The 18,148-nt window shown below is 39.8% G+C and overlaps 1 protein-coding gene across 2 annotated transcripts; it reads left to right on the top strand.

Annotated features, from left to right (window-relative positions):
- Positions 1-285: 285 nt before the first annotated feature.
- On the top strand, positions 286-15,928 carry MRPL15 (mitochondrial ribosomal protein L15). 2 transcript variants are annotated; one of them, XM_074819149.1, is made up of 6 exons: positions 286-460; positions 3,851-4,008; positions 6,597-6,762; positions 7,264-7,387; positions 8,584-8,964; positions 10,243-15,928. In XM_074819149.1, exons 1-5 carry the CDS (start codon positions 362-364, stop codon positions 8,919-8,921), a joined length of 885 nt encoding a protein of 294 aa, XP_074675250.1. In that variant the 5' UTR covers positions 286-361; the 3' UTR covers positions 8,922-8,964; positions 10,243-15,928. The 2 variants fall into 2 exon arrangements, with proteins under 2 accessions (XP_074675250.1, XP_074675240.1); XM_074819139.1 differs by lacking the exon at positions 10,243-15,928 and having other exon boundaries at positions 288-460; positions 8,584-9,950.
- The last annotated feature ends 2,220 nt before the right edge of the window (positions 15,929-18,148 follow it).

The raw sequence follows: 18,148 nt of genomic DNA, 5'->3' as shown, positions 1-18,148 counted from the left end.
TTATGGCTAATCCACTGGTGTTCTGAGCTAAAACACGTTAAAAGAACGGATCGATGTGAACGTTTAAGTCCCCGCAGCTTCCCCGTTCTCCCAGCACGGCGCGTACACAGCAGCCAGCAACCGACACGCCGGGAGACACCCCGGCTCTATCCTGCTTAGCCCCGGCCCCGGCCCCGGCCCCGGTGCCCGAAGCCGCAGGGCCAACCCCCTCCTCCGCTCCCGCCCCGCCCCGCCCCGCCCCGCCGGCGGGGCAGGCTGCGCGACACTGTTGGGAAGGTGCGGAGGTGCGGTTTACGGTTCTGTCGTAAAGCAGCTCGCCTCGACGAGTGTTGCTGCCGTCCTTGGGGGGGTGAGCGCGGACATGAGCGGGAATGGCGGGAACAAGGCTCTGGAGCTGCTGCGGTCGCTGCCCAGGGTCAGTCTGGCCAACCTAAGGCCCAGTCCAGGCTCCAAAAAGCGGGTGAGTGCCTGCAGCTTGTCGGGTGGGTCGCGGGCGTGCTTTCCTCTGCGGTGGCAGCAGTCTGCCTCGGCAGCGGGCACACCCGGCCCCGCTGGTGGTTGTCTCGAGGGCTGTCAGAAGGCCTCTGGGGAGGTTGCGGCCTGGTCAGAACAGGCGTGGGAAGTCTGAGGAGTGGGTGGCAATTGTTGCGTGTGTTTGCCCTGTTCTTGTCCTTTGTACGTCTCGTAGCCGGTGTGTGTGGCCATCCCCGCAGAGTACTGATGAGTGGCTCTAGCTAAACCTCAGGACCATCGTTGGGGGTGGAGAGAAACAGTAAAGTGCGGAATACCGAATGTTCATGGGGTGAGGTAATTCATTTGAAAAGGAAAGGTTAAAAGGCTTTAAAAGAAAAGAAATTTGATGCCAGCCCACACTTGTTACTATTGTTTTCTTAAAAACAGAACTAAATGTTCTCTTCCCTGTCCCCTTCGAAAGTGATAGAGGAGTAAAGAAAAGAAACCATGAAGAAACCCACCTGGTTTGGGGGAAATATTAGTGAACAGGGAGATGAGGTTCAAGGGCTAAAGTCATAGGAATAGGGAACTGACAGGGAGCACCAAGCAGCATTTCCCTGTCAGTGGTCAAGGCTCCCTGGAGACGCCTATAGAGCTGCTGAGTGCTGCGTGCTTGTAACCCCATAAACCTGTGACAAGACAAGAGAATGGAGATTCTTCCCCCCTGCAGCTGTTGGGGTTCCCCTGTCAAGTTACTTCACTTGGAGCTATGAACACCCAGCTTGGCCAGGATCAAGCGGAGCTGGAAGAAGCAGCCCAGTACAGTGCTGGAGTGGTGATTCTTAAGGTTTTTCGAACTAATCCAGGCTTCAAAATGGTATTTTCAGGCTTAGCACCCAGAAGCTGTGAGATAGTCTGAACTTGAGGATTACTAGAACTGATACTTTCCTGCCAGTGTTTGATCTCAGGACTTTTTGTTTTACAAGGTCACATAGCAGTTGGGTTTAGGAAAACACCTTTTTTAAAAAAATCTTGAAATAAGACATTTTTATATGCTCACTGGGTTTTTAGCAAGTAACTTGCAACTCCATGTAGGAAATGAACATGTTTTCCCCACTGTTTGCCTCTAGTTAGAGTTTGTACAAGTGACCTCAGCTCTGTTTCTCTGGTATCTTTCTTTTGGTGTGTGACAACTTTATCCTGGGATTAATGAAGTCTCAAATAAGTAGATTTAAGAGCATTTGACTTCACAAACAGAAGTTGCAGCAAAAACCAGTTTTGATTGGCTACTTTGACAATTTAAAATCTGGTTAATGTACTGATTACATTCTATTTGTGACCAGATATTGTCAGTGATCTTGCATTAACTGAAGTCACCATGGAATCTGCTGTGTGTATGGGCAGTGCCAGAAAGGGTGGGCCAGCTGTGCCCTCCCTCTGCCTCCAGGTGCTTGCACCCGCTGTGTGTTTTGTACTGCTGCTAGAGGTTGTGTGGTGAGCCAGAGCAGGGAACTAAAACAGCTGAAAACTAGACAGACAAAATTAGTTTTCATCTAGTTTAATTTCCTGACCTGTCCAGCTCAGAGCCGCACAACTGTTTGTGTCAGCACAAGAGGTGCTGTGAGTAAAGAAGCATAGCGTGTGCGCTGGGGACAAGTCGGCTGCCTTTGGTGGCCCGAATGGTCTAGCCTGGCATAAAAGCACACTTGAACTTTATGCTGTTTGGTATTCATACAGGTAAGCGCTGCATCTTAGGTCAGATGATGTTTCAAATATATTAATGCATTTTTTTCTGATGTATGTCTGTACTTACTTTTCTACTAATATTTTAGCATTAAGTGCTCCATGGCTTTGGAAAACTTACAGACACAATAGAGAGCATAAAATACCAGATTTTATGTCTTTGTGGTGTTAGGCTAATAATCGAGTACTATGATGTAATGAGCAGTTTTCAGACCTGAGTTTTACTCAATATTCTGTGCTGAAGTCTTAACTGCATAGAGTGATTTGTAGGGTTAGGGGTGCTTGAAGTCTGGCTGAGTGCTGAATACAGAAAATGAAAAATTGAAGAGGCTTGCTGTAGTCTCTTTAATAATGAATTATTTACATGATTATTGATCCAACAGTGACTATGCTGTGACTTAACCAAAGTTAACTTATGAGCAGTACAAGTACTGTTTCGAATGTGTTACTTCACGTATTTCCCAGCCTGACTGATTCATATTGAGGAACACAATGTAAAAGAGCAAATGTGTGAATTGTGTTGTGCAGATATGAGACTGGTTAGCAACGTGACATCGCTCCTTCCACAGGCCTTCATGCTGCAGTGAATGTTAGCTTAAATGGGGAGAACTTTGTAAGATCAATAGATTCATCAAAGTGATGCACAAGATGTGGTTGTGCCCCTTGGAGCTGAACAGTGAACTCTATGACGTGCAACACAGCAGCAAGGAAGCTTGTAGCTCTGTCTTATCCCTGACAAAGCGTGAAGAAATCAAAGTGAGCCTTAGTGCTCCAGATTCTTCAGCATATGAATTAAAGTCACCTTACAGAGAAAACTTTATTAGTTAGGTCAGAGTGGGCTGCTACCACTTCATTTAATGGCGGTCACTTCCAGCTCTGTGTCCACCCTTGCTTACTGCCTGTTTTGCAAATCCAACAGATATTTGCATACCCATGAAGTGCATTGAATGTGCAATTGACCTGGATTTTAAATTTAAAAAAAAAAAAGTTTTACCTTTGCTTATCTCTTTGATCGCATTCATCATTTAGCCGCGTAAGTGCTTCTGCCGGCACAAATAGGAGGTGAGTGCAGGAAGATTGCTGAACTGCTGCTTACAGCTGCAATGCTGCTTTAAAGTGCTTGGGAAACTAATAGCTTAGTATCACAGTCCTAATTTAAAAAATAATAAAGGTTTAAAATGCAGTCTTCTCTTTTGATTTGTGGTCAGTAGAAATTGCAACAGTTGCAGACTCTTTAGAAAGTCTGAGTCCATGAAAAGAATTATATGTATGCATAGCATATATAGTCTGTTTCTTTTTAATTCCTTTTTTTATTGTCAGTGTTCGGAAACTTCTAAACACTGAGCAACTTTCATGAACTAGGAGGAAACAGCAATAGTTAATGCAGGAAAATTCTCTAACTTGGAGAGTGCAGTGTGTAAGAGGTAGGATTAAATACTAGTATTGCTTTTATTGCAGTATGTGTTCATGTAAACTTTCAGACTATTTGTGGTGCCTGCCTAGAGCTGTGCTTTTCAAAAATCACATTAACTGCTTTTCTATTTTTCCTCAAGAATCAGCATTTTTCTCGGTTGTTAATATCTCTGAAATCTCACACTTTATAGATACTTGTCTCCAAAGTAGTTGGCTAAATGTATCATTGATTGTTTTCAAGGAAAGAAGACGTGGCCGTGGAAGATATGGAGGTAGGAAGTGTGGTCGAGGTCACAAAGGAGAAAGACAAAGAGGAAATCGCCCCCGATTAGGCTTTGAGGGTGGTCAGACTCCATTTTACTTGGTCATACCAAAATATGGGTTTAACGATGGACATAGGTAAGTTTCTTCACATTTACTCAGAAATTAATCATTGCCTGCTGTTCTTGATCTTTCTTCTGAAGCCAGAATCTAATATGCCAAAACAGACCTAACTGAAAATGAGATATTCCTCTTGGATGGTGAGCTTCCTTACCAGCAGAATCTCCCATTTCTTGTGAGGTTATTTTTTTAATGAATTCACTTATTTTCTGTTGTTTTACAGCTCTGCTTATTTACCCTTTTTTTGCATAATCCCTCATTTGTAGCAGGCTATCCTTCCTCCTACAACTGAGTGCATTTCTCCCCTGAGACCACTCCTCCACTTGTTTCTCTTTGCCCGTCTGCACAGCAGATAACCTATTGAACTGACTGGGAACAGTCCCGTTGACTCTTAGGCATGGAAGTGTAATCCAAAGCCTTGCTTTGTTACTTCTCTTCGCTTTATTCAACTGAAGTTCTGACTGCTGCTAGCCAAACAATTCTGATTCTCTTCATGACTCTTCTTTTTCAGCCCTGCAACACTGCAGGCTTTGTCTGTACTCCATCTGTTCCACCTAGGATTTTAACAAGCTCTTTAATATCAAATCTGCTGGATGAGGCCATTAAGTCATCTTTCACCATTGTTCTTCTCGGGCATTCTGCCTTGTTTGGCACTTCTCTCCTCTTTTCACATTGTGCTTGTTTGTGCCATGTCCATTTTCCAGCTTTTTAATGTTTTAAGATTGTTCTTCTAACATGTCTTTTCTCCAGCCACTCTTCTTACCTGGAGAGCTGTATGCCAGTGTTTTATTCATTTCCTTCACTTATGCTGACAATTACAAAATACTGTTTTTTAAAGGTTTTTTGTTTAAAGCTGGTTTTGTTTCCTAAGATAGTATGTATGTTACCTGGGTCACTAACCATTTTATTGCTTTTAGGCATGAACATGAGAACTTCTGTACCCATGCAATGCTGTTACAGGCAGTAGTAACAAAAACATGCCACACCTAGCAGACAGTTCAAGAATGAGAAGACTAATGTGTATTTGTTTGTGAATTGTTAAACTTGCAGTTTGATTTCATGTTTCATTTGCTGATATAACTTCATCAAAAAGCTGTGCATTTTTATGTTTCCATTCTTCATGCATGCAATATAACTTACAGACCTGTCCTGGTTATTAAAGGTTTTCTCTGTGAGTCTTAATAGTTTTGAAACTCTGTTTCCAAGTACTGTCATTTCCTCCTGTTCACTTATTATAAATGAGAAGCACTTGATAGCTGAAGACAGAGTGTAGATCCCCAGTCCTGCAAAGGAAATGCTGCAGAGTGCAGACACTGAGCTTCTTATGTTAACAGTAGTCACCAGTTCATAAAAAACCAACAGCAAAAAAAAGGTTCTGCAATGACAAGAAATTAATAGGCTCTCACTGGTTTTAGCCACATCTGACAACATCTGGAAACAAAAAAAGTACTTTGTAGTTTCTTATTGGTGGTGTTTGCAAAATTTCAATGTCTGTGGTAAATGTTTTTCTATATAACATTGTAATTGCACCTGAGAAGCGCTGTCATAGCAGGATGGGAGCATGCTGAACAATTTCTCTGCATGTTTATCTTCACCTTCCTCTTCTTTCTGTCTGCAGTGCTGTTCCTCTGCTTCTTGAACTTTTGCTCTGTTAGGAGCTGTCTGACAAAGCAAATTCTGTTGCTTGTCTTTCTTACTTAGCTTGCCAATAACAGAGATAAGCTGCTTAGTTTTTCTGCTACCACTCACTAGTTTCCAATAGCAGTGGTCAAACTGATTGTACGAGACATATATGCTGGTGCTCAAAGCTGGTGTGCAGAGGGCATAGACACTGGGAGTGGGAAAACTGTTCTGAGGATTGGTTTGTGTAGTAAAGTTAAAACTTCAAAAAACGCAAAAGTAGCTTTTACTGAAGCTGATGGCTATTGACAAAATATTCCAACTTCCTCTGGGGATATGGGTTAATGCATATTTTCTCAATATTTCTCTTGGTGATATTTTGAAGAGGATTCCATTCAGTACTTCCGAGATGTCAGGTACAGTGGTAATGGACTAAAAAAATCTTGCTGGATATAGGCAGCCTGTGCAGAAGCACGTACAGAGTTTGGCTGATAGTTTTTCATTAAATTTGTATGGGGGGAGAAGGTATATTGACTGTGTATTTTTATTTTTTTTGGTCAGATTTTTCTGAATGTATCAGTGAAGCTATCAAGCTGGTAGCTTTGAAGCTTACTAAGAAATGCTGACACTTTAATTTCTTCATCTTTTTTGCCTTAAACCAGTCAGCAGGTAGAGAGGTATTCTGGAGTAAATTGAACTCAGCAACAGCAAAATGATTAATATCACATTGGAGATGGGTGGGTGTGAGCAAACCTGAAGGCATAATGGAGTTTTGGGCTATAACTAGGGCTTGTATTTGCATTAAATTAAATTTAACGTTTTGGCTTTTGGATGGGTGTGTTTTAAACATTTACTTGATAGTTTTAGGAGTAGGTAGAAAATGGAATACAGTGTGCTGTATCTCAGTTGGCCAGTTCCTGTTAAAGCTTCAGTTTTGTAAATTTCTCATTGGTGCTTTTGTTTTGTTTTATTTTTCCTCTCCCTAGCCGCAGACGTCAGTATCAGCCGCTCAGTCTTCAGAGGCTGCAGTACCTGATTGACTTGGGTAGAGTTGACCCCACGCAACCAATTGACTTAACACAGCTCACAAACGCCAGAGGTGTAACAGTGCAACCTCTCAAAAGGGATTATGGTGTGCAGCTGGTGGAGGAGGTATGCAGACAGGACACTTACTGCTTCCAGCAGTACAAAGCCCTGGGTTTTCAGTTTTTCCATACCAGCGTATCGGATTGTCTTTCCCATGTTTTGGAAGCATCTTTGGTTTTCTAAATGAGCTTGCTGTGGAATTTTTGTTGTAATAAATCCACTAGAGGGCACTGTGTGTTTGCAAAAAAAACCACGGGGTGATGTTTTACCGCCCGAGAGACTACAAAAATGATAGTTGAGGATCACATAACAAGAGGTTGAAGAAGTATTTTACAACAGAAGTCTGGAATGTACTAAAAGAAATGCATGAATATTTTGAAAAGGCAAAGGTTTTTCATTAAACCCAGGTGACTGGGTGAGAGCAATTTGGTTACCCATCTTGGTGCAGGGAGCAGACAAATCATAATATTTTGCAGGATTTAATGTTTCTTACAACTTTGCAGAGCAGAATAAATGTATGTTCTAAAATACTCATTTTAATGTTACTCTATGTGTTGAAATTTACAGGGTGCTGATATTTTCTCAGCAAAAGTAAATATTGAAGTGCAGAGGGCATCTGAATTAGCAATTGCAACCATAGAAAAAAATGGAGGTGTTGTAACAACATCGTTCTATGATCCAAGGAGTTTGGGTAAGAACTTATTTTCATTTCTGCTCTTTTTTTTTTTTTTCTAAATGTGCGAAGATTAAGTGATCCAATCAAAGTTTCAAACATAGTTCTTACTGGGAAATCATCCTCTTTTTCCATTCTAGAGTATTCAACAACACATTGTTATACAAATGTTGAACTGTAATGCATCTTCAGTTTTGCTTTTTTTAACCATTCACCTGTTGAGCCCTACCAGCATTAATAGTCATTTGCCAATCAGCCAGTTAAAGAAATCCAAGTAGCTTTGTAAGTAGAGGAACTAATAAAAAATTGTTTCTTTGAATTTTTGTCTTCTAACTTTCTCATGTTTAATAACACTAAGAAAATTCAGGGAAAAAATAGATTTACAAAACACTGTGGATGTTTATATTTTTAATTTAAAATGCTTTTCCAGTTAAAGTGAGGAAATAGCTAAGTTACAGAAGTTCAGAATCGTTCCAGTCAAAATGGCTATTGTTTTCAGAACACTTTCACTGAAGAATGAGGCTTTGCTTTGCTTGAGGCTGCATCCTGCCTAATGTTCATTCACGCAGTTTTTATTGACAATAATGGAGCTTTCATATGTGAATGAGGCTGAGAACAAGAGGAATAGACATTTTTAGTGTGCAAAATACATTACCCTGGAGTGATACAAGTTCTTTTTTTCCAATCCAGAAAATAATCAAAATACTAAGGTTAAAAGGATCTGGAATGTAATTTTCCAAATTCAGTAAAACTTGAGGAGGAGAGGATAGTCTCACAAATGACTGAATAGGTGCCTGTGCCTTTGACTCTTTATTTAAAATACTTAAAGAAACACTAAATTTGACATTTGTTGGCACACTGTGAAAATAGCCATGCAAATGCATTGCTTCTAACCTGGAAGTCAGCCCTTTAAATAAATGCCAGTATCTAGCTTAGTTATTGTATCTTTCTAAAGTAGGCATTCTAAATATATTAGAAGTAATGAGTCATCCAGATTGTCACTATAAATATCAGAGTAAACCAGAGTTGTTTGGTTAAGCGATACTTGTAAACCACTATCTCATTCTGAACAAGAATATCCTTAAGATTTGAGTTTTTGCTGGATACTTTATAATAATTAATTTAGCACAAAATACTAAATAAGGTGTCATTTAATGTCTTTAAATATGTATTATAAAGCATAGTATCTAATTTTCTCTCATGTTTGTCCACAGAAATTTTATGTAAGCCAGTAGTATTTTTCCTGCGTGGCCAGCCTATTCCAAAGCGAATGCTTCCACCCGAAGATCTTGTCCGTTACTATACAGATGCCAGGAATCGTGGGTACTTGGCAGATCCATCTAAGGTTGCAGAAGCCAGGCTTGAACTTGCCAAGAAATATGGCTATGTCTTACCAGACATAACTAAGGATGAGCTCTTCAAAATGTTAAGCACGCGCAAGGATCCTAGACAGATATTTTTTGGTCTCGCTCCAGGATGGATTGTAAACATGGTAGACAAGAAAGTTCTAAAACCAACTGATGAGAGGCTGTTAAAATACTATAGCTCATGAGTTCAGGACTGGAGACAACAGCAGGTGTACAGGAAACATCTGGGTATGAAATAATAGATATGAAGTGGTGTTTGTTTTTTTTTTTTTTAAGACTCCTGTTATACTAGACAAAACATAAATTTTTGTTTATGTAATCTTCTGCTGTAGTTCTCAACTCTTTTATTGTCATAATATGAAAAGTCTTAACACTTGGAAATGGTCTAGAGTCTGACATGAAGTGTGTGTTGGAGCCCTTTCTCTTGTGATGATTTGCCAGATACTTTTTCAGACAAAATGTTTCAATGTTGCATTTATTTCAGAGGATGATTCCAAGGCTTAACTTGATTGAATAGTTAGTTTATATTTTTTTTGCCCTCAATTTGAAATCAGAAGCATCGCTGTACAAAACTAATATTAGTTTTACAATTGTGTTATATAACACTATAATTTATGTTTTAGAAAATGGTATCTTGAGTACCTCTAAGAGGTGGACCACCTATATTTGAATGGGGAAAATTTAAAAACAGCCAGAAGTAACAAAATACAGAAGAATTCATTAAGCTCTTCAATTCCATAGCAATGTTTTGAATTTTGCCACTGCTATCAGTAGCTCTAGAGCTTAAGAGGTCTTGATTTTTGACTTATTCCTTCAGATAGGATTGAGAAAGACAGGGTGTGCAGTTTAAAAGAACTTTCTGTCTAAATTTAGGAGAAAAAAAAGCTATCTTAAATCAGTGGCTTTAATTATTCAAACAATTTAAAATTTGTCCAGACACAAATGTAATGTCATTAATAAAAATGCATAGCAGAATCCAGAGTCAATGAGTATTAGACAGTGACAGTAGATTGTGAAGAATGGGCATGTGATGGACAAAGTACACAGTTAGGATTCAGTTTTCAGCTTGATTGTGGATTGCATATGTGACAGTGGACAAAGGAGTTTAGATGTGAAAAATTATGAACAAACTGTTTTTACGGGAAACGGTATTTTATTCACACCAACTTGATACAATCTTAACAATATTTTACAATAAATGGTTGTTTCATCAATCTCTCCAGAATACTGTATTATTGTATGTATGTAAGAGTGTTCTAGGTTTTATACAGAAATTTAGGATTGGGCATTTGGGATGATGAACCAAGTAGTAAATTGAAAGATGAGAGAGGAGACGTAAGTTAATCTATCAGAACTTGCTCTGACTCCTCAGAAGTTAATGAGATGCTTCATAATTACGTTAATGGAAGTTGAATTTGGCTTTAAAGTAGGGATAATTTGGTTATTAGGATGCAGGAAACGGTCTGGAAGAGCAAAACATGAGAAGTCTTGCTTTCCAATTTTCAGGTGCCTTTGGAAATGCTACTTACAGTTTCCTGTAGCTGCCGAACCATCCCATCTCCTAGGGAAAGCCATCTGAGTGCCAGAATCTCCTGTTTCTCCTGTATAACACCTGTATTGTGCTGGTGTGCCTCAAGGAGGGGGAAGAAAAAATTTTTTTAAATCTTTTCCTTTTAGAGAATAACAAGAAGCAGGTGAAGTTTTTCATTGGTGTTTGTCAACCAGCCCAGATTTTTGCTTTACTCAACAAACTACCTTGTCAGTTAATATGAGCATCTGTAATCACAAACCAAAATAAAGTTTTCTATTCTCATGCTGATTAAATAATCTGAAATCCAGAAATTAACAATGGAAAGTCACTAATTTTTGACAACTTACTCTTCAGCTTCTATTGTTTGTTGTTAATGTGTGTTAGATGCTATCAGGAATGGTTGTTCTCCTGATTTGTGGTTTAAGTATAGGTGAAACATAGCAAAACAACGCCAATATAAAATTGGATTGTGAATAGCAGGAATTTGGTCTTAGTGGCGTTAACATTCATATTTTATAAGGTGCACAACGCTTTTTTGGCACATTAAGAATAATACTGTGTGCCAAAAAAAGTATAGCTAGTGTTAACTTGAATGTGAAGTAAATAACTTTCTCACTTTAGATGTATCCTGTTCTGCATCCTGATGATTGTTGGTTTGGAACCTTAAATGACAAGCAATACTTCTTTTTTTTTTTTTTTTCTTTTTGTTATTACAATGCTACTGCCTCCATTTGGGAAGGAGTTGGGGGGGTGAAGAGTATTTATTGCCTTCCCTTATTTGTGCCATAATGTTTCTGTTTTTATGAATCAATTCACAATTGTATTTTGTGGAGGTGGTGGTACTCAACAGGAAAGCTACTTAACTGGAAGCGAAGAAGGAAGTTAGTCATATTAGTGAAGACCAGAAGACAAAAGTGTTTATGTATCATTGTGTATTTTTGGGAGGAGGAGGGGGTGGGGGGGAAGGCAACTTTGTTTCCACTCCTGCTCTTTGTATTAAAATGAACAAATTGCTCTCAGCAATTTTTTTTCTAAATCGACTTCTTTGATATACACACGCGTGCACACGCTGGTTTCTTTAGATTTCTAAATGGTTTTCAGGTGAAAGGGTAACTCGGATAAAATGATAACAGTGAAAGAAAGAATGAAAACAGGAAACAGATGTCTGGTGACGTTGAGGGATTGGATAGCACTTATTCAGTGAACGACGTCTTAGTCACAAGGCAGCTGTATCCTGGCTCTGATACTATAACGCTACAAATACCTTGGAGCCAAAACAGCCACGTTCCACAAAATCCGGTCATTCTACTTTATAAAGGTGATCTTTTATCATCTTATAATTGGAGAGGGCAAAAAGGGCTGTATGTTGCTTTATTTAAAACATGCAATGCTCGCCTTTTTTCTCTCTTCTGTTTACAGTAGCTGGTATTTTATAATGGTTGTTCTGATTTTTATTTACTAGTGAAAAAAGTGACAAGGCTATAGAGGATTTCCTGTTCACTTTATCTCGTCAGGAACAAGTCTCCTGGCAACCAAATACAGAATTATCAAAAGTACAAGTAAGTTATTGACAAGGTTTCTAATAAATCCATAATAAACAGCCTCCCAGTGGACTGTTGTTTATATGAGGGTCAGGCTCACTGATGCAAGACTCTAAGCCAGCACTGGCATCTAAGGCCATTCTCTTTATTTAGGAATATGTGCCATGTTTTCATGTTCATAAGATGAATGATTGCCTTGGATATCCTGTTTTGATAGGGGTTTTTCATATGCAACAATGTATTACATGGCAAGAAGCACCCAATCTGGTGTAACCGGAAAAGCATTATCAAGTAGCTAAGGAAAAGAAACATTATTTGTGCCATAAAATACTGAAAGCCGTGTCAATTTTTGTCAACAACATCATACTTTTGAATGGTTCCTTGATAAAACTGATAACATATGTGAGACTGAAATCAAAATAAGGGCCTCTGAATGAGTACGTATCTTCTTGTATCGTACCTCGATAATTAGAAATCACCTATTTCTTATGAGATTGACTAACAGCAGCCAGTCAATGCTACACTTACAGGTGGCTGACTGCAGACTCAAAATGAAGCAAGTTAAAATAGATGCATTTTCTTTTTTACTTATATGTACAACAAAGACAGGCTGGCTTTTATTTCATTATACTTCATATTATAGTATTCGTGTTTAACAACCAAAAGTTGACTGTACCATTCACTCATTTCCAAAAAGGGATAAATGAATAAATAGTGGCCCTGATCTGAGTCTTCACTGGCAGTGTGCCAACATTGTTTTGACATGCAAGCACAATTGATGTTAGTGCTCCAGGAAGTCATATAAAAGTGATCAATTATGAAGATAGCTTCCCATTGCTATTTTATTATTTTCTATTTTATTGCTAAAATTTAAAATGCTAATGCAAAGCTAATTTTGCACTGTTGAGCACTCACAAGTTCTGTAAAAATTTGTCTCTTAATTTGAAATTGTTGCACAAGTTTTGTATTTTAAATACTTAAGTGTTTTATTTACATATATCTAAAATAAGAAAGAAACCAGCCACTTTAGACAGACACAGCGTAATGTTCCATATGCAGATTTATTTCTTAAAATTTCCTGATTGGTGATCGGATGGGAATAGTTTTCAGTCTGTGCTTCAGTTTATTGTTATGGTTTAGACTATCAAAAGATGTAGTTAGAAGTGCAGGTGTGACAGAACTCTTACCCATTAAGAGGAAAATTATGAACTTTTTAAGCTCCTTCATCTCCTAGCCCAGATGACCCATCTTGGTGTTTTGTAGCAGAAATATATAGAATTATCTAAAGAATTACTGGTTTCTCAGTGGAAGTAGACTATCCTCAGATTTATTGTGTCTCCTTTGGTTAATATTCCCTCGGTTGCATCTGCATCTTCCCGAGGCCTCTTCTGCTTCTCCTGTTGTGGTGGGAACTACAGGGCTCAATCATTCTCACAGTGTCATCCTGTCTGGCCCACTCTGCGTTTGAAAATCTGGTTGTTTTATGTGCCTCTGGAGCAGGAAAAGTGTTGATCATTCTTGCATCTGTTTATACGAGGGGGTTTTTCGTGGCTTGAGTTTCCTGGACTGGTGTTGCTTTTGTTGTTAAAAATGTCAACAGCAATGTTGTTTACTTGTTAACCTTGTAGATTCCAAGACACATGCCAACTGGGTTGGAGAGCCCTTTGAGCAATGAATTCAGAGTTTATTCAGAGCCAAGGAGCACTCCCAGAAGGGTGTCTGTGCACTTAACTCAGAATTACACCCACAAGATAGAAGTCTGAATGGATAAGCAATTTTGTGTTCAATGCATCAACGCCCAAATCAGTCTTTCCTTGCATTATTGGAAACCTACCCTTTGTAAGATTCATTCTGTCTCCTCATAGGATTGTCCTGTCTGGTCTGTAATCTATAAATACGGGCGCGTTAGCCTGAAAGTCTGTCACTTCTTGATGTTAATATTTTTATTATTATTCTTTGGGCAGGTAATGACAGCTAGAGGTTTGTGTACATAGAGGAGTCTATGAAAAATAAGTTGATATGTAAATTTACAGTAAACTAGCTCTCTGGATTTTTATTTTTTTTTTATCTTTCTGGTGTAGTTTGCCTTGTTCCCAGTGTGGAATACCTTCAGTTAAGAAAATAAATTCACTCTTAATATCTGACAAGGGAGGTGCTTTCTTTACTTTGAATGTATCTGGGGTTCAAAGCTTCAAATGTTGGAACCCAAGTTCCCTATAAACTTAGTATAGTGAGGTATTGTCTTCATTTCAAAATTAATGCAAGTCTAAATTTACATTGCTCACATATAGACAATTGTTTAAGCTCATTTCTTAGTTAGTAATAATGTGATTGATTGCTACAGTCAGTGGTGCCTGCAGAATCACTGTGTTTAGCCTGAAGCAGGTATTTGGGCAACTAAATTGCACTCTAGGCTCCACTGACTGTGACAGTAGTTTTAACATATAGCACGCTTGTATACACCCGAAACTTAAGTATCTGGAGCTGAATCCCACTCCGTATTTTCAGTGCCCTGAGATGCATGAAGTTAAGGGTTGGGAGTTCTCCTTAGGGATCCACATATCACCAGTGTGGACTGCCTAGCTCACCATCGGGAGCTTCTGAGGCTTGATGTACTAGGTTGTATTTGTCTTTGAAAATAAGCATTCTGATGTGATAAAAAACAAGTCAGAGGACATCTTGGTGTCACAAGAGATGAAGTGCTGGCAATCAGACAATCAGTGTTATTTTACAGCTATTGGAGACAGCAGCTTTTTCAGGATATAGAAATCAGTGGCATCCCCACCAGGAAGCCTCTGACTCAAGGTGAATGACTCCCAGTTCCCAGCCCTGCACTGGTATTGCCATTCAAAATTTGCCTGCCTACCTTCTTTGGCCCTTGTGCAATACATTGCTGATGTTCGTGCTGACTCTAATGTATGTGTTTCCTCTGTAAGCAAAGCATGGAAATTAAAGTCACCTGAATTTGCAAAAGAAGAACTGGGAGAGGACAATAGTGCCCCTCTGAGGTGTCTGCATCGGCAAGCGGTGCTTGGTTAGAGAAGGTGATTGAGATATTTAAACATAGATGTTATCTCACTGCTTTCTGAAAACATGCAGTTCAGTGTGTCTCTTAGGGTGCCTCCTACAACTACTGTGATGAATTGTGTTGTCTGTATAAAAGACAGATTTGGGACTGATCCCTACAGATTTGGACTTGCTATTTCTCCTGTTTTCAATGATTTCTGCGTCCCCAAAACCTCATAGATGTGTTTGGTTTTTAGTGAACAGTCAGTCAGTCAGCCTTTTTTTTTTTTTTTTTTTGGCAAGGCAATTGCACTAATCACCACAGCAGGCAGTCTGAGTACGGGCCATGTACTAAGCTTGAAACTGTTCCCGTCAAAATATTATTCTACTGATTTTATGTTGGACTTGGCTGGTGTGACATTGGTGCTGCCCTGACTTCTAGGACTTGTGCAATGTCTGGGCTAATTGTGACTCTGTTGTTGAGTTTTGTTGTTATTGTTGGTATTGGAAGGCTCCAGCCCTTCCAGGTTCATCGTTAAAGACAGATGTTTGCTGTGGAGTGACCATGAAATGAATTACCCTAGGGAGGATGTGAACATGTTGCAAAATTCTACCTGGGTCAGTTTCTCTGCACTTGTTATCTGAGGGAATCGAAGCACTGGGATGGTATGATTTTTGTCTTTGTTTATTGTGGAAAAGCTTATCTGTCCATTAAGAGGACCTAAAAGAAAATGGAGAGTAAAAAGCTGTCAAGTAATTTTTGCTGTATCTTGTGGAAAGTGCCTGTTTTTTCCCAGTTCAGACTGTTGCTCTCAGCTGAGCTGAATGACTTTGCTTGCAGCATATTAGGAAACTGCAATGACAACAGACCACTGTGAGCACTGACATGCTGCTGTGGTACTGTAGTTGGCCCTAGTGAAAGAAAAGATAATCTGCGCAGACTTGGGAACATGAGCATCAAGGTATGAAAGTCTCCATCTGGAGGGATTCCAAAATCAGAAACGTACCAGTATTCTGCAAACACCACTGAAACTGCTACATGTTTAATTACTCTTTGTTTTTGCTGACTGTACTGTTCTGAACTGTAAGCATTCAATAAATTATTTAAAGAATACATTTTAGGTTTTCTTTGTTGTCCTTAGAGTTTTCAGCCCTGCAGGGATCTTGTTTCCAAGCATTGTTCCTGTATCCAGCAAGGCTAGAAGCAGATTTAAGAAGTGGGAGCCAGCATTTTCATGTGATGGCATTATTCCAGGAACTGGTGCTTTAGGATAAACAGTAAATATTGTGAGGCTTGCAAAACAGTTACTGATTCATTGCTTATACCCTGCTGATTTATTCATTGTTTCGGAGTGTATCTCCTCTGCTGTCTCTGCACTTGACCTCCAGTCACATCTCCTCGGCGTGGAAGAAACATGTTGTTGTTTCCAGTATCCAAACCTGAGGGTAGCAAATATGATATTACCAGGTACATAAGCATCCCACACAAACAACATCCTCTGCTGCGCCTGTCCCCAAATTACAAGACTGTTGTGATCATTTGTAGCGCTGAGAGTTGCATCTGCCCACCGGGATGGGGAGAAGGGCCAGTGTTCTTCTGGCGCGGGCAAGGCTGACACCTAGTGACCAGATGCATTTATTCCTGTGGGAATTCACTGAATTCTGGTTTAGTCACTGTTCACTCTTTTTTGTTTTTCTCAGTCTGGAAGGTTTAAACTTCGAAGTGAATAGTTAATTTATTTCATCACCACTTTTGGCCCTTGTTTTCAGTGTTTCTAGTGTACTCTTCTAAAGGTGAAGTTAAGGTAGCTTGAAAGCTTGTTCAAGCTTAATACTGGAGCCATAAAGGTTTTGCATGTGGTCTCCTGGGAGCTGCACGTTGCAGCTGCTTTGAGCAAACTGTGAGATGGCTGATGGCAATCAGCGGTAAGTTCAGAATATGGCCCTTTTGTGGTTTCTCCTTCATAAAATCATGGCTGACCTTGGTGGTTGCATTCTCTTTGCTCACCCGTTTTAAAGAATCCAAAATCAAACGTAATGGGATGTTCTCTGAGTTGCAGGATTTTCTATCTACTGGTGTCTGCTGACCAGGGGTGACATCTTACGATGACACTGTCACCTGTTCCATCATCATTGCCGATCCTGCTGGAAATGCTTTGAATACTGTGCCTTTGTGAACTCTGTATTAAAGAGGAAAAGTAAAACCTAGCTAAAACACTTCCAGAATGCTTCTGGTTTTAATTTGGCTATCTAGATTAACATTTCAGGAGTATAACATACTTCTGAGAATTGTGTGTGACCTTTATCAAAAGGAGTAGTCATATAAATTTGGGGAAGCAGCCCCAACAATGTGAACCAAAGCAGTCTTCTTGTAAGAATAATCATTGACTCCAAAAGTAGACTGGAGAGGTTCTCAGTGGTTCCCCATGTTAATGGCTTTCACGTGAAACCCTATACTGAAGCCCTAGTGGAGCCTTCTCAGAGCAGTCCTTGGGACTGGAGGAATTTTTTATCTTTTAAAAGTCTTTTTGTCATTTAAATGTTTCTTGAAATATTAGAAATAAACATTTTGGTTGATTCAGCATGACTCTTTGCTGTTAGCACTGTGTTTGGCTGCACAGAGTCAGAGATCAATGTTTTTCTGTGGCTGAAAGGAAACTTTGATTCTTCCTGAATGAAATAACTGGGAACTTGCACAAGCCCCGTGTTGTTGAACGGAAAAGGCAGGCTTTTTTTTCCTTCAGATAATCTTTTATATCTGACTCAGAACTTTACGTATGGCTCTGGTTCTGTATCTGTGGCATGTTTCTAATTAGCCCATGTAAAAGTAAAGGTTCTGTATTTCAAAATCCACTGATTTTTTTCATCTGCTAACCCTCTCTGATAGGATGTGCCTCTGGAGAGAGGGCTAACAAATTCCCAAGGCAAAAATCTCCGTCAAAAGCAGCAGATTCCAGTCTCTGAGCAATACGAGCCTCCGTAATAGCCATCATCTTTCTGAAAGTCTGGGACTCAGGTGCTCTGACACTACACAAACCTAACTTTTTTTCTGTGGAGTAGCCCACATCATTGTGGCCTTTTTTTTCTTTTTTCTGTCATCACAGCTTTCACAGTTTTGTTGCAGGGCTGCAAGGCCACCACCAAGCCTGACCATCCCTGCCTGACCCACCAGCCAGTGCCCTGAGGGAGGTGCCCAATGCCCCGGAGCTGGGGCAGCCCTGGTGCCCCCGGCTGCTCCGTTCCTGGCTGGGGCGGTGGGACAGGATGGGCAGCCAGCCCCTGCCCTGCTGCTCTCTCATGGTGCCATGACACTAGGAATGAGGATAGCAAAGCT

This window comes from Strix aluco, chromosome 1, assembly GCF_031877795.1.
Source record: "Strix aluco isolate bStrAlu1 chromosome 1, bStrAlu1.hap1, whole genome shotgun sequence".
In the NCBI taxonomy this organism is placed as follows: domain Eukaryota; kingdom Metazoa; phylum Chordata; class Aves; order Strigiformes; family Strigidae; genus Strix; species Strix aluco.
This window is presented reverse-complemented; position numbering and strand designations above follow the sequence as displayed.

Coding starts and splice junctions, on each gene's coding strand:
- MRPL15 (XM_074819149.1), top strand. CDS start 362: ATGAGCGGGAATGGCGGGAACAAGGCTCTGGAGCTGCTGCGGTCGCTG. Junction 4,009..6,596: donor GGGTTTAACGATGGACATAG/GTAAGTTTCTTC, acceptor TCCTCTCCCTAG/CCGCAGACGTCAGTATCAGC. Junction 6,763..7,263: donor GTGTGCAGCTGGTGGAGGAG/GTATGCAGACAG, acceptor TGAAATTTACAG/GGTGCTGATATTTTCTCAGC.